The sequence below is a fragment of the Dysidea avara genome, chromosome 15, assembly GCF_963678975.1.
Source record: "Dysidea avara chromosome 15, odDysAvar1.4, whole genome shotgun sequence".
NCBI lineage: Eukaryota > Metazoa > Porifera > Demospongiae > Dictyoceratida > Dysideidae > Dysidea > Dysidea avara.
In genome coordinates this window covers 11,709,420-11,725,722 of record NC_089286.1, presented here as the reverse complement: position 1 = coordinate 11,725,722, position 16,303 = coordinate 11,709,420, and the positions used below count along the sequence as shown (strand labels likewise).

The window sequence follows — 16,303 nt, the reverse complement described above, 5'->3', positions numbered from 1 at the left end:
CTCAAGTCAACAAGCAACATGAAAAGTTTACGCTGATGTTCATTGGTTTTCCAACAACTGCTTAGCAACAAGTATCAAATCTACAGACCACCTACCACTATGATAACCACACTGAGAATCAGACAATGATTCCTCAGCCAACTCTTGAAGTCTCCTCTGAAGAATCTTGCCAAACAACCCGCCCATGGTATCCAGTAAGCTAATCCCTTTCCAGTTATCGCACTGTGTAAGATTCCTTTCTTACATACTGGTACCAGCAAAACATCACATCACTCCTTCAGTACTTTTCCCTACTCCTATACAGCAACAAACAGATCACAAACATACTCCAACAAACTGGCATCACAACACTTCAGCAAATCTCCTTCCTGCCTCAGTCCTCAGACAGTAACTTAGTAGTTTTAGCTTTAAACTCTATGTACTACACCATAATCTCGCAGGAGAGTTACAGCATACTTCCTTCTCTTAACCTGTCCTACAGAACACTTCTTCAATTTCAAACCCAGTTTAGCACAAAGCAACTTGCGGTCAGCCCAGCACTCTGCAGAGCGTTGAATACTACATCGTAACACATGGGTCTATCTACCTGATGCATAATGATGATGTAATCAATATGGTGCCAATGTTTCATTCCAAGGTGTTTCCAAGTATGATTTAAAACATCGGCCTTCTCATATATTGTACATCTATTCAGAGCACAAAATGATAATAATTTCGCACTGTTTTTGGTCATCTCTTCAACTCCATGAAAACAGCAAGAATCATATCACACCAAGTCCCCCCTCTAGTAGTACTACCAACAAATCACCCGTTAGTATCAGCAAACCATTCTTTGGTACAAAATCCAATGATACTTGCAAATCAATGTAAAATTCATTCTTTAGATCATGACATGATTGATGGGTAGGAGCATACACACTTAGCAAGGTAATGTAGAGAAGCTTAGTTCCAGTCCAGGAACCTCTTTCTCAGTCAAAAATAGTCTCAAAGTGACAATACGTGAAGACACTACATTTCAAACCTCTTCAACATTCCTTCATGCTTCAGACATCACTGAGTCAAGAACAATACCAATGCCCTCACCACATGACCAACTGCAGGCACAGGTCTCCCAGAGTGCACTACAGTACAACCATCCACCTAATACACTGTCTGGCCAAACCACTTAGTCTCACTGATTCCCACCATGTTCATTTTAAACCTCTTCAGCAAGAACTCCACTTAACAATCAACCATCAAACATCTTCCACCCAGTCTAAATATTTCAGTACAAATGTAACCATCAGCCTCCACAAGGGTTTTAACATTCCAGCACCCCACTGAAAGTAATTAGGTGTTTTGCTTGTCTCACCATAGTCTGACGTCTAGTGCAAAGTTGATATACACACCAAGGGCTCGCAAAACCACTGTAGTGCGACTCTGGTGCACTTCATTAGGAACAGAAACTTAATGACAGATTGCACCAGAATACCAGTCATGTTAGCCAGTAACAAACTGATACTGCCTGTCAGGCACTGGGAGGAGGTACAACTTGGATTAAACACGCGAGCACACATGCACATGCGCAAACATGCATGCGCCTACAGTGTAAAAAGGTTATAAACTATTTGCCTTTTATTCTCATATTTTGTAAACAGAAAGTATTAGTGAAAATTGTTTATGTATAGTCCTGCAACAGCTATAATGTCATTCAGCATACAATTCTTAAAAAGTTAATTTATACAAATTATTTCAATTGATGTATGTCACTGCAGTAAGTCATTTTCTTTCTGTAGATATTACATCATGTGCTAGGAAATTGGAAGGCGTATGCAGCATACATAAGGTAAATGGGAAAATTGATTATGATTTACATATAAATAAGTTCACAAAATATTTTACTTGTTGGATATAGCATGACCATTGCTGCTCTTTTGTACAATGATGCATTTAGTGGTGTTTATTAGTCATGACTGTGTGAGCTATAATCAGTAAAGTATAATAAACCTGAAACACTGTATCTAAAAACTCTTTTCAGTGGAGCCCATCTTTTAGACCATTGCATTCATACCATTGTTCATTTCTCTAAAATTTCTGCAAGTATACATAAAATGCTTGTTCGGTGTGAAATGCATTAGTGGTTACTTGTATATGTCAGGAATTTAGACTATCTATAAAACTGGCATAAGCAGCTTGATTTGTATATAGCATAAAAGTTGAGATATATTTATGCAATAAATTGTTGCACTTAGCACAAAAACTGTCTGGATTCCATGCATTTTCAATTATGCTGCAATATGGCATCAGTATATTTCACTAGCTGATATGTATACATTTAACCTAGGCTCTATAATTACTGAGAGTGATAACAATATTTCAAGCAGTATACCTAGTGGTAACTAGCATCCTGCAAGTACAAGCATATGTAATCATACGGAAGCATTAAAAGCATAAGTAGTTTGCTGGACACTTGTAATTTACACTGTTATAGGAAGCAGCCATCTACTTGACAGAGGGAGTGGAAAATGAGGAACTTGATAATCATCCATCATCTGTTATTAGTTATTATGCATATGTGATCCTGCATTCCACTGTGTATCGAATTATTGAATTTGTAGTCTTGATTTTACTGATGTCATTGGCATTTTTGGAGAAGCCTAGTTTCCAAGAAGCACCAGTTCAGGTAGGTATATATGGTAGGATTTGTAAGGAATTCATACTAAATACGTGTTCCACTAAGTTCAATTTGTAAAGCACTGCCACATATGTGTATGGAAAACATGGCATAAGGAGGTGTGTCAAGAGGCTAATAAACCATGAGAGTTATGTATTAGCCTTAGTTTCCAGACACCCTTGAGTTGCAAAAAAGAATGGGACATAAAAGGAGGGAAAAAGTAAGTCCACGATGCATACATTATACATACTGCAGTACGCCAAAAAGAACATGTCAAGCTGATGTGAAAAGTTAAGCTCATAGCCTAAGCTGTTGTTGGGTTTCAGTGGTCTGAAGGCATCTGGCAGTTAGTTAGCTAGTCAAAATTCAAAAAATAATATTTCAGAGCAACCCACTTCAGATCACACTAAAGATACTTTTGGGCTTGATTCCTGACCAATATTTCCAATGCACCAAGAAGGTATTATGAAGTTGGTTTCTGATCGATGCTTTTGTGAGAGAGTGCAACCTCCATCAACCCTAGTATAAAGCATATACTACCATACTGTACGATGATCCTTACTCGAACATAAAATTTACTGTGTATTGTACTTTGCATGATGATAGAGTGCTGATGCTGAGGAGCGCTGTATTTCTGAGTAAGGTTGTTTATATAACATTCCTTACATAACTGTACTGTATACACAGGGCTGCCCACGGGGGGGAGGGGGGGGAGAGAAACTGGGGCATTTTGCTCTGGGCCCCAGCCTGAGAGGGGCCCCTTGAACACCTGTTTAAAAGATCAATATACTCTAATAAAACAGTCTAATCTTGATACTCTAATAGAGCAGTCACAGTATTCTTCAGAGGAGCAGTGCAACAAGCTTATAAATAAGGAGATACAATTGTTGAGAGCAGTTATTGTCACTGTAAGTATGTAATGACCTTTTTTTTTTTGGTCTTTGACTTACAGCTAGGCTGAAGTTGTGCATTCAGAATGGAACCCTCCTTACCTCTGGGGCCCCACTTTGGCTCTTTGCCCTGGGCCCCTTAATTTCTTTGGGCGGCCCTGTGTATACAGGGGCGGATCAAAGATTTTTAAAGAGGAGGTCTCTGAGCTGGGTGGAGGGTAACCCACCTAAAGTTCACATATACAACTCAGTACATCCGGCCTACAACTGTACATAGCATTCATACAAAAAATGTGTCTTTAGGCAAACTTTAACAAGCATGATGCGTGCATCCAGCTATAACTAGCTGGAAACCTACACTGCTGTTTCTGAAGTTTATTGATGCTATTGTAGACATATAGCTTACTATATACATACACAACTTCCTGGCACACAGTAGTTATGACGATTGATGGAGTACTCACTTCTTCCTGACAAAGTTGAAGAACTATCAAGTAGCTAACTCTTGCACTTGTAATTCATACTGTCAAGTGTGGGAACCGGAATTCTGTGTCTTCTGGGTGAGGTTTCAAGAATAGCGGAGTGATATCACGTGCCCATATTGACGAAAGGAGGAGTCAGGTGCATTACCACAAAAGAAAAGTACCGGCAGTAAAACATTACTTATATATCATGGATTGCATGACCGTTGTCAATAAGTTTTTTAGGTCAATGATATCACGTGAAAAGTAACCAATCAAAATCCATTATAGACTGAGTTTAACAGCTTGTCTATCCGATTCACATGTAAGTAGTTTAATACTCATGCCTGTATCTTATTCAGTAGACTAGAGGTTGCGATGGATGGTTCTTTCACTGACGAATAGCATACGCGCTACCGGCTTCTTCAGCAGGCTTTGCTGTTGAACATGATGTGTTGCCAAACAATTCGCCACCTCAGGTCTACTGATACAGGCATGAGTAACTGTGAATTAGATAGATGGCTGCAACTTAATTTTAAACTGAATCTATAATGGCTTTTGATTGGTTACTTTTCACGTGATATCAATGACCTTATTTTTTTGACAACAGTCATGCAATCTACAGTAGAAGATTATACAAATCAGACGTACCTGTACAACAATATCAGTGATTACAAATGCCATTGCTCCCTTGCAGCTGCCAGCTCTTCCACACACAGTAAGCGTGTAATGTCTTCTGTCATTTTCTGAACTTTTAAAACAATCCATATCATGTGAGCTATCATCATGTGATACTATATTGGGACTGCTCTATTAGAGTATATCGATCTTTCATGATTTGTCACTTTCCTCCATGCATTTCAGTCTTAGATTTCCTGTTTGAGATTCAACCTGAGGGGGGTCGTAAGACCCCAAAGACCCCCCTGGATCCGCCCCTGGTATAACATCACTTTATTTTATGATTCAGAATTGTGTCCACGGATAAATAGCAATGAGGTACAAAAATACAGTACTCATCAGCATCAGCACTCTATCATCATGCAAAGTACAATACGCAATAAATTTGTGACCGGATCTTGGAAAACCTACCTTTTGGGCACAAGCTAACTTTTTGGGAAAACTCAAATGAAAATTTCAACAACATTTTTTAAATTAATTTTTTTGCACATTCGGATAAAGTAACTATTAAACCTCCTTGCTGTGAAGTTTCACACCCATAGCTTCTTTTTCCTAGGAGATATGGATGATTATATCAGACCATGTAGTAATTTCACATGCGTGGGACAACAAGTAACTTACAAATTGGGTGATTTGTTAAGGTGCTGGAATGGCAAAAACTTAGTATTAGACAATGATACATGGCATTTAATTGTAGAAAAGTATCAAGAATACTTCATTAAACTATCAGAAATGTCTTTTAAAGTATTTTAGTTGGTAAGAATGGAATTATTAGTAAACAAAGTGATTTGTCACCATTTGTCACCCTTAATCACCCACAGAACTCAATACATTACCATAAAAATTAGTTTGTAATGTACAGGACAGAAAATCAGCCATATCTCAGGAATGCTTAAAGATATTAAACTGAAATTTTATCACAAGATAGATGAGCACCTAGTACCTCATGTAAGCTATAAAACAGAAAATTGACCCATGTGCCAAAAAGGTAGGTTTTCCAAGATCAGGTCACATTTTATGTTTGAGTAGGGATCATCGTTCATTATGGTAGTATATGCTTTATACTAGGGTTGTTGGAGATTGCACTCTCTCACAAAAGCATCGATCAGAAACCAACCTCACAATACCTTCTTGGTACATTGGCAATATTGGTCAGAAATCAAGCCCAAAAGTATCTTTAGTGTGATCTGAAGTGGGTTGCTCTGAAATTTTATTTTTTGTGTAGATGAATTTTGAATAGCTAACTAACTGCCAGATGCCTTCAGACCACTGAAACCCAACAACAGTTTAGGCTATGAGCTTAACTTTTCACATCAGCTTGACATGTTCTTTTTGACATACTGCAGTGTGTGCAATGTATGCATCATGGGCTTACTTTGTCCTCCCTTTATGTCCCATTCCTTTTTACAGACAGTGCTCAGGTGTCAATTTGTAGTAGCAAGTTATGGCTTTCCTCTGCTGACTATCATATAGTGGATTTCAGCCATATTTTCTGTGGTGACTGGATCGCTTTCAGAGGTGCTTAATGTGCTGTTCTTCACTTGTAATGTTGTGTAACAGGCTAGGCCATTTCACTTTTCAGTAATTAACAAATAATTAAGGCACGCATTTAGATGCAAAAATTTATTAAATGATATGTCTGACACCGTTCTTTCTTTTGATGTGGTGTGCATAGCCACCAGTCATAATTATGTAAGTAAACAAGTACAAGGAAAAATTCATAAAAAGATAGTTACTACAGAGTCGGTACTGGTTCCCAAAAGAAAAGTCTACAGAGCCAACAGCATCATATTATATATAGGAAGTGGTTACTGAACTGAATTTTTTTTTTTGCAATTAATACAAACTGCTCTAGTATCAAACACACTAGCTGTATAAAGGTAAGGTAAGTGAAGGAAAAGTTAAGGTTGGCCTGGCATTGCTGGGATGCTCGCTTCGCTCATTCCAACCCTAGCTCACTTCAAACTCACCAAAAACTCATACAGACAGTGAAAGACATCATTATGCTTAAGGTATACGGGAAACCATTGAATTCTGAAAATATGCATACTCAGTTCTACCACACAGTGCACACATACAAGTCATTTTACAACCAAAAAAGTAATGTACTCTCTACTCCTTTCTCTACAAGTTCAGAGAAGTGAGATTTTTTTACTTGCCAACTTACACCATGGGTAAAATGCTCCTTTGAAATAACCACTTGGTGTCAAATTCCAACAAAGGAAGTACCTATAGATCTGTAATCAGAATATTGTATGCTAGTATAGGCCACTAGCTAGTACCAGTAACAGAGAAGACTAGATAGCTTGCAACACACAAGAGTTATCAACTATTATAATTTTCATGGCATCGCAAGGTTGTGAAAACATCCCGAATATTACTCACTACAGCAACAGAAGCCATTTCTTTACACTATTGGTTACTACATCTATGTATATTACACAAGCTAGCTCAAATACAGAGGTCTACCTCACTAGCATACTAAAGAAAATTGATGCAGAAAAGCTGTCCTTGCCATTTAGGATACCATACTAAAACCATAAATTACCCTTGCCACCAAAATTTCATGCAAAGGATACGAATCCCCTTAAACTAAGTTCATATGCTACTCTATTTACTTTTTGAATGTCTTCTTTACTATTACACATTAAATAATGACGATTTTCTTCTTACAACAAAGCCACACACTTTAACACACTGCATGGCCATATTATTACATAAGTGTAATCGTGTGATCTAATAAAAAATGGTAGTGGTGACATTATGGCTTTGCTTCATAAGATTTCCCATTAGATGGGTTTCTGGTATACTGCCACCTTAACAGAGAAACCTCAAGTTAGCGTTAGGGTTAGGTTTAGTCTTGGTTTCTTCTTCACCCTTCCACTATGTACAGGTTACTTCTTGAGTGACATTTATAAGATAAAAAAGTAGAGGAAGTCAGTAGCTATAGTATGTTCACGTTGAGCTGAACCCTCAAAAACATTTAATAACTCATGGATGCAATTACACACGATCTTGAAATTTGGCTCATTTGTAGTACTGCTTGACCCGCTAAAAATATTTCAAAATCTTGTTGTTCAAATGTTAGACATAATATTTACGGTCAATCAAAATTTTCACAATACATTTCCTATGGGGAAGCCATATAAGTACAGTGTCCAATACAGCCCTTTCCCAAACTTGTAATGGAGCCAAACCGTACGTGTCTGTTGTTGACACTTTTGCTGTTACAATAATCATCTGGTTGGCTGAAATGTTAACTCTGTTGAGAAAAAATCCACTTTTAATTTTTAGCCGTTTTTCAGGATTCAGCTCAACGTGAACATACTATAGCAGTGGTAGCTAGCACACTAGCCTAATGCACTGGTTGTCCAGGGCTTGAGCCCAGAACATTTTTTTTGGTTTTTTTCATTTTAGCAAATTTTTTGTCTGAATTTTACTGCTGGTTTGATAGCCGGTACATTGTTGAATCAACTTTTGGTTCAGTAACCATTTCCTATATAATATGATGCTGCTGGCTCTGTAGACTTTTCTTTTGGGAACCAGTACCGGCTCTGTAGTAACAACAAGAACAAGAATTTAGTTTGAGAATTTAGAATAAGAATTTAGTTTGATGAGTGATTCATAGAAATAAAAAGCACTCAAACAGGCCAGAAGTCCTGCAGATGCTGTACTAGTGGGCATTTAATCTCTGTTGCAGTCATGGCTATAGAGATTAAGTGTACACTAGTATATCTGCAGGTGTAAATGACTTCTAGCCTGTTTCATTACTTATAATTTTACTAAAATTATTTCCTTGTGCTAATAGAAATAAAAAGTAATGAAAAAGGGAGGTCATCTCTACACTTACAAATTATACTAATGAAAATTTAATTCCAAATACTTCAGAGTATAGTCATGACTGGATTAAATGTCCACTAGTATAGCTGCAAGTGTCCCTTGTTTCATTGCTTTTATTTTTATGGTTCCTGCTTAAATGTAGCTTTTCCTTACACTTGTTTGTTTACTTTTTCTTAACATAATTTGACTGGACGTATATCACATCAAAGGAAAGAATGGAATTGGCTGGACATTTATATTATAAAGTCAATTGAATAACTTAACACTTGCCCTAACTATCAACTATTGGAAGGCAATGTAGCATCCTAAGCAATGTTCCACCAATTATACAACATTAAAATGAAGACCCCACTCCAATAACTGCAAAATTCACAGTTCCCCTACAACTTAGTTAGAAAGATTCAATAAATCCCACCATTTGTAAAAATGTCAGTCCAGTAGTCCAGTCCACTGAATAGTGATGCCCCAAGCACACACGTCCATAAGTACAGTATGGTAGTACAATGGATCCTCAATTATCCAAATGCCTTTGTTCCTATGTTAGCCAAAAGTGCTCAGATAAGTAAAGTTGTCCAGATAACTAACACCCATTGAGTAATATACAGTTTTGTTTAATTGCTCTAATAGAACAGTCATTTACTCTACTAGAGTGCACACTAATGACAAAATACTCTAATAGAACACATCACTTGTGGCATTCACATAATCAAGGTATTGGGATAACTGAGGTTCAGATAAGCAAGGATATTGTATAGTAGGAATCAAGGTTTGGACTCACTTGCTGAAAAATGTCACCACTTCTTCACATTAGCTTGGCAGGATTGCTTTGGCAGGGTTGGTTAGGCATAATTAAACCCATTGAGTAATGCCAAACCCTTCAAACAAGTTTCTATGGAATTTGAAATTGTATTTTCTACTGTCTGACCGATGCCTCTAGCCAAGTATATCTCAACTATGCATAAAACTTTGGGCTTGATTTCTTCACTGTTCGATGTTGCTTTGCCTTAATCATAGCAAATAGCAACTACACTGCATGCATCATGAGATTACCTTGATCTTTTATGTCCAGTTTCTTTCTCTGCTACCATGTAGGTGTTGACAGCTAATATGGTAATTCATGATGGCTTTAGCTATCACAATAATTTAGCTGTAATTTCAATAGTGGCTAGATTAATTGCAGTGGTGATTCTTATACTGTTGTTCATTTGTAATGCTATATTATATAAAACAGTTGTTGTTGTATCACACCCATTAGGTTTGTATCTGATTTGTAAACAACTCCACCCTTGGGCCTGCCCTCGGGTGTTGTGTTTACAAATGATACAAACAGAATGGGTGTGTTACAATTGATTTGTGGTATGGAATATGTGCAGATCAAAGGCGCCCATTTGTAACATGGAAGGAACAAGAAGGCAAGGGTAATATTAACAAAGAACAATTTTACTAGCTAATTACTAATTTATTGTCGTGATAGTTACATGTAGTTAAATAATTAAATCATTGGTAAGACATATGCATGAGTGCAAGGTGTATATTAATGCCAATCACTCCATCCATTGTACTACTTCACATCAATTAGATGGGTGTAGCTGAAGTGTCTGATATTTATTGTTGAGTGGTGCAGCACTATAATAGTCTCAACCCAGTGGTGGTATTGCTCCCTATTCATTCAGACAAGAGTACGTGCAGTGCAGTGTATTTATTTGTCCAGAGGGTGATTCTTCATCTCCTTAATGTCTTAGCCAAATTCATAGCCTTCTATTGTGGCTTTCTGTGTTGGTCTGGTGTATGGTTTCATTGACTTTGAACTAATTAGTGGTCAGGAAAAGGAGGTACTTAACCGTGTTATAATTATTTTGTAAACTGATTTTACAATTGATTTGTAACACTGGTAGCAGCTTTTGATCTGCTCACACACCATACTACAAAATTAAAGCAGGATGGCCACTTAAGTTCTCGATAACCTTTAGTCACTTAATGCTGAATGCAAGCAGTGGAATAAGGGGAAACTATCTTTTAAGGATTTCATTCACATTCTTTATGATCTGCAGCATTCATACTCCTTACCCTTGTATATAGTAGTAATGCCCACAGGGAATGTCATATAATGATGTTAACCAAAGATAGAACAGCTGGTAGAAAGATTTTATAGTAGTAATTCTAGGTTGTACTGCATCCCTAAGTTCACTCTGTATCATTTTAACAATCACGTTCCCTGTAACAGTATATACAAGATCTTATGCTATGTGGTCTCACCTTTAATACTGAGAATGAAACCCTTAGAGTGTTTACTTTATAAGGTGTTTATCTGTACATATACCAATACAGATAGTTATAGCTCTACTGTTCTCTCTATTGACAAGAAAGCAGAATGTTATACATCAGAGCCAAAGTGAATTAAATAGAAAGCTCAAGAGCATCAGAGTGCTGCCTGGGGGCTCACTCACTGTCATAAATTTCACAATGTGAGAGCTATACCTAGAGGCTATTAAACTATAAGCTACAATTCATTATGATTATGTATTGCTTGAGTTACAATTAACAAAGTTAATGATTACTTTTTTGCAACCAAAGAGTATCTTACCACAGTGGGAGGGAGAGAATCAATACAAAACATCATTCTTATACAATTGCAAGTTCAATGATTGTGATGGTTCTTAAATTGGTTGATAGAAGTAATTTCTTTGAATACTCAAAGAATACTTGGTAAAAATTGAATAGTCTGTGTCTTCCCATTAAAATCATTTAAATGTGAATCAACATTATTAACTTCATAGCCTTTAGCAGGGTAAAAAACCTATACTTAGTGAAATACCCAATTGCACATTCACATGAGATTTTCTAGTGGGTCACATAGGTAGTATTATGATGATTAGTATTATTAATCTATGGGCAGTTTAATATGTCACACAGTGGCCAACCTGGTTTGATAGAGAACATTGATAACTGTTTGGATGCTACTAAAGGTCTGAATACATATCCCTACTTATTTACAATTCTAAGAAGACAAATTTAGTACAAACTATCTATGTAAAATGGTGATACACTGCTTGTCAAGAGTCCGATTAGAATCCATTATATACCACAACTGCATCTAATTAGATCATTTCAGTCTTTGTTGTAAACAATGATCATATGATGAACTTCTGGTAGGAACCTAATGCCCCTAGGTGATCATAACATAATGTCGCTAAGACCACAACTTGCAACCCTACTGCAGCCACTCAGGTGCAAAGAAGATTCATGCCACTTAGTTTGATGGAGGAAAGCACAGATCTAAATGAAACTTGTTCTGTGCATGAAGTGATAAGCAAACTACACTGAAGTATAGTGAAAGTTTGTTAGCTTTCCTTTTGTTGATTCTTGGGTCATTCTGAATCCAAAAATATGTTTAATGTTTTAATCTGGTCAGCAGGGCTTACCCTGTTGCAAACGGGTTGCCACCATCACCAGATGGTGGTTGTTTTGGTAGGACCGTGAATTCTCCTATTAATTTTCAAATAGGCCCCTTTTCAACAATTTACAATTTTTACATGATGTATAATGTATGTTTTACTACAAAGGCTTGGAGGTAGGAATGCTAACATTCTCTGAAGCCACAAGAATTTCTGCATGCCACAATGCTCCTAATAGAAACCCTGCACTGTCACACCCTCAAGATGAAAAAGACAAGGGAAAAAATGGTAAGTTACCCTTCTGGGACTGTCAGTGGTACATGCTTCACTCTCCCCACACCCCCGTCATTATATTTTTCCTTGGGCAATCTATTACATTAAACCCCCATTTAACAATCCCCTTTGTGATTATCATCTTCTAAAATTAAAGTCTGCCCTAAGATGAGATAGTTGGTAGAGGGAAGTGGTGTGGGTGGGACAAGATTCACTATGCCATGCAGCGCCATGCATTCTAACATCTCTCTATGTGCCTTCTTGGTAGTGCATGCGCAATGTTATTCTCCAATTATTGCCAACCCTTCTCATGTGTGCACCTACCCACTCTTCCCTCCAGTAATGGTGGAGCTTCAGGCTAGCCACTGTCATAATACACTCATGCATGCTCAAATGCAACATTAACCTAGTTTAACTAATTAAACCCCATGATATTTGAACTCCATAAAAATCAGTGGCAACAAATTGGTTTATTTCTACTGTGAGTTTTTATCAACTATAGACCTGGAGTATGCATGTCAAGGAACCCATACTTCATCTGGAGAACATGTAATTTTGTGCATGAAATAACTACAATTCCTGTCATATGAAGAAAGATAAATTAGGTCGGCAGTATGTAGAAAAATACTTTGATATGCCCTACAGTTAACTGTAGCTTTGTGAATATCATTGTAGACCGTTCCTTAGAAAATATATTCCACTGCATATAGTCCAGTATGGATAATATAATAGTATTATATGTAGCACATGGATTGGAAAAGTCTCCGTAAATTACACAAAATGGTGCGTAATAAAGTTTATGGGGTAGGCTTGATTTATGTTGAAACAAACTATTTATGCATAAGAATACAACATTTTATAGTGATCACCACGTCACTTCTATACCCAAAGACGTAGGAACGATTTTCAGAGTGGGGGGGGGCCAAAGATAGCCATAACCAGTCAACCATAAACTGATTAATATCCATGCAGACACACAGGGTGCGGCTCCTCTGTACCCAAATCATGCGTTCGTTTATATAAAGGTATTGTGGGATGTGTTATCACTAGCTAATAGCCCTACACCTATACTGCATATTATCTCTTCACTCCCTACACCTGCCGCTGTGCTCCTCTACACCTACTGCATGTGCTCGATGTATGTATATATCATGTGAGAAATCATGGTAACATGAAGGTCTTTTCTTTATGCGAATTTTACGTACTTCACACTACAAGGATTACAGTATTAATAGTGGTTATCCGCAAAGTGAAACATCGTTACCTTTAAGGAACTACAAGCTGGGATGTCTGCTCTAGCAGGTGTTCCCAAACTGAGTGTAGATCACGTGAATACCACACTGCATTCACGGTTGGCCACTTTGATTTTCAACATCCTTGTTTGTTTCTCTTGATTAATCAATAATTTCTGATTTAATCGTTGGTAGTCAGCAACTCCCATACACTCGTGCACTACAGTGAGACTGCCCTCTTAGACTTAAATTTGTTACCACCCTCAATTCGAGCTCAATCTTTCCCACATCATATAATTCCATGGATGTGACACTCTTCCCACTGTTTAAACTTCTCACTGCATGGGATCCACGAAATATTTGAACAACAGATATCACATGCAAGCATAACAGAAATAAAATTACAGGCGCTTTTGTGTTATTTAATACAGCATCTCATACAGTACAATGAATGGCTTGACAGCTGCGGCGGACTGGTGATGCCACACCCCAGAGTACTTTTGCATGATGGTTATATGGCTTCTTGTATGGAGGTATGTATTTCTGTGTGCATATATAACTTTGGCTGATTGGCTACTAGTACTTGCCCCAAAAAGTGGAGGAGCCAAAACATGCTTTTGAAAATAGTGTGGGGGCCCAGCCCCCCTCGCCCTCCTGGTTCCGACGCCCTTGTCTATACCGTAAAGTCAGGTTGTTAAGCGCATGCGCTTGTAATTTTCGGAGAAAACTTTTTGTAGAAATCATACTATCTGTTAGACGCATATGCCTAATAAATAATTATGGTGAGCGTAACACGGAATCACTATGTTGTAATAGAGTAGTTAATAGTTTGTGCCAGTCACCACACCAGTATGTAAGGATATTTGACTCCATTTCTGGGTGAAATCCTTCGTGATGAACAAGATTATCACTATCCAGATGGTTGATTTGCTGTATACATAGCGAAGAGAGACCTCAAGGGAGGCGTAAGCACTTGAGGAGACATTAATTTTTCAATACTTTCAGTTTTTCTTTCTGTTTCTTACTGTGTGTAGCTCTATCATCTCATTTTGCCATGTGTGCTTATCATCCATGGTTAATTACAAGAAATGTGTATGCGCTTAACAAATAATATGCCCTTAATAGATACATGTACTTAACAACCCGACTCTACGGTAATCCTACTGCACTGTCTCTTGATTTTAATTTGTACATAGGACATCCTACATTATTAATTTTGTGTTTCTCCCCATCACATAATAGTTAATGTATGCACAGCTTGCTTGTACTGCTGCTTGCATATTATAATGCACGTACTGCCTAATCACCCATCATTAATACTTCTAACTAAGTAAGCATTCAGGCTACATGCCAGAGTATCCATCTGGGTTTTTCTTTTTCTACATACCTGCCTTTACCTGTCTGTCTAAATTTTATTCAGTCATATGCTGTGATTCTTTGTATGTTTGCAGGTTTCTCCAGCGATAGAGATTATGTTTTTGATCTTACTTACTATTGGTGTTGTCTTAAAAGCAAGCTGGCTTAAATTTAAATATTTCAGAAACCACAAGAGGACAGTGCTGAAGGTAAAATCCTTATGTTTGCAATATGTAGTAATACCACTATATGTATTCATTATGCAATGATCTGTATATTGCTAGGTGTTTAAGATAAACTTAGAAATAGGCCTGAGCCTATTATGCTCAAAATTGTACCTATTATTCTTTCCAGAATTTCCCAAAAAATTCTACTATTCTCTCTGTTATTCTTGTATCTAGTGTATTATTCCATAATTATTCTCATTTGGTTTCAGTGGCTAGTTGCTTAGTTTCAAGATGCTGCTATAAGTAGTTTTGTCAGAATTAATAATTATTAACCATATGTATACCTGTGTACAGCAGTGTATACTCATGTATAATATAAACCAGTGCATGTGGCTATCATGTGTTTACCAATGAGTATACCATGTAATCCCCGTAGTATAAAGTAGCTATGATCTTTGGTCTGGAGTACCTGTCCAAATCAATGCAGCACTGCAGTATATATATATGTGTGTGTGTATACTTGTATACCCTGGATACTTGGAAGTATTCAAGGGCTATATCATGCCACTACTGACCCTTAGTGTCCCATCACTTATACCACCCTTGGTTTGGAACTGTTGGAGAGATACACGGATTTTAATTATTATCTTACTGATTGATCTTTTATGTTGTATGCTCCAAAGAAGATTTACAGAGCTTCTGGATTTTGAGTGTGATTTCAAGTGTTGCTTACCTACCAAACCATAAGTGATAAAAAATTGCCATTTTCTGCAGATTGGTTCATTTGAGACACTCTACCAGCCAAGAGAGCACAAAAGACAATCCTAAAATACCCAGGGCAAAGATGTTCAATGATATTGGTGGGTTGTCTGCTTCCTACTCCTACAAACTGTCTTCATAGGAATTTTAAATCAGGTAGGTCTAGGAGAATTTCTGGGGTTTCCATAAAGTGGTAAATTCCTTAGTTAAAAGACCATACCAAGGTAATACTCTAATAGAACAGCCAGTACTCTATTTTAGCAACCATGTAGTCACTGCATTCACCAACTACTATTGTTGAACACCTATTAGATGAGTTGCTTCCATGATTGATAAAGTTTTGCTGTCATTTATATAAAGCTAAAGATCCAGTATGAATGTAATAATTCTGCATAAGCCGGCAACATCTTTAACATTTGAGGCAAATGTGCTATACCTTAACTTGGCATAATATTCACACTAAAGAGTAAAGTTATGTTTAAGGTGCACATTGTATATATGGTTTCCTCATATAATGAGGCTGTGTTTTTAGCACAAGAACAGTAGTCTTCTGGGGTGGAATATTAATTTCAGGCATATGATAATAAAACCACTGCCAG

General features: G+C 37.3%; 1 protein-coding gene across 2 annotated transcripts in view; it reads left to right on the top strand.

Annotated features, from left to right (window-relative positions):
- Positions 1–16,303, top strand: part of LOC136245097 (two pore calcium channel protein 1-like) — a 147,086-nt gene that overhangs the window by 9,572 nt on the left and 121,211 nt on the right. For both annotated transcript variants that reach the window (XM_066036614.1, XM_066036613.1), the window contains exons 2-4: positions 1,776–1,825; positions 2,471–2,662; positions 14,874–14,987. In XM_066036614.1, coding sequence (XP_065892686.1) covers positions 1,776–1,825; positions 2,471–2,662; positions 14,874–14,987 — 356 coding nt within the window. The remainder of the gene's footprint in view (positions 1–1,775; positions 1,826–2,470; positions 2,663–14,873; positions 14,988–16,303) is intronic.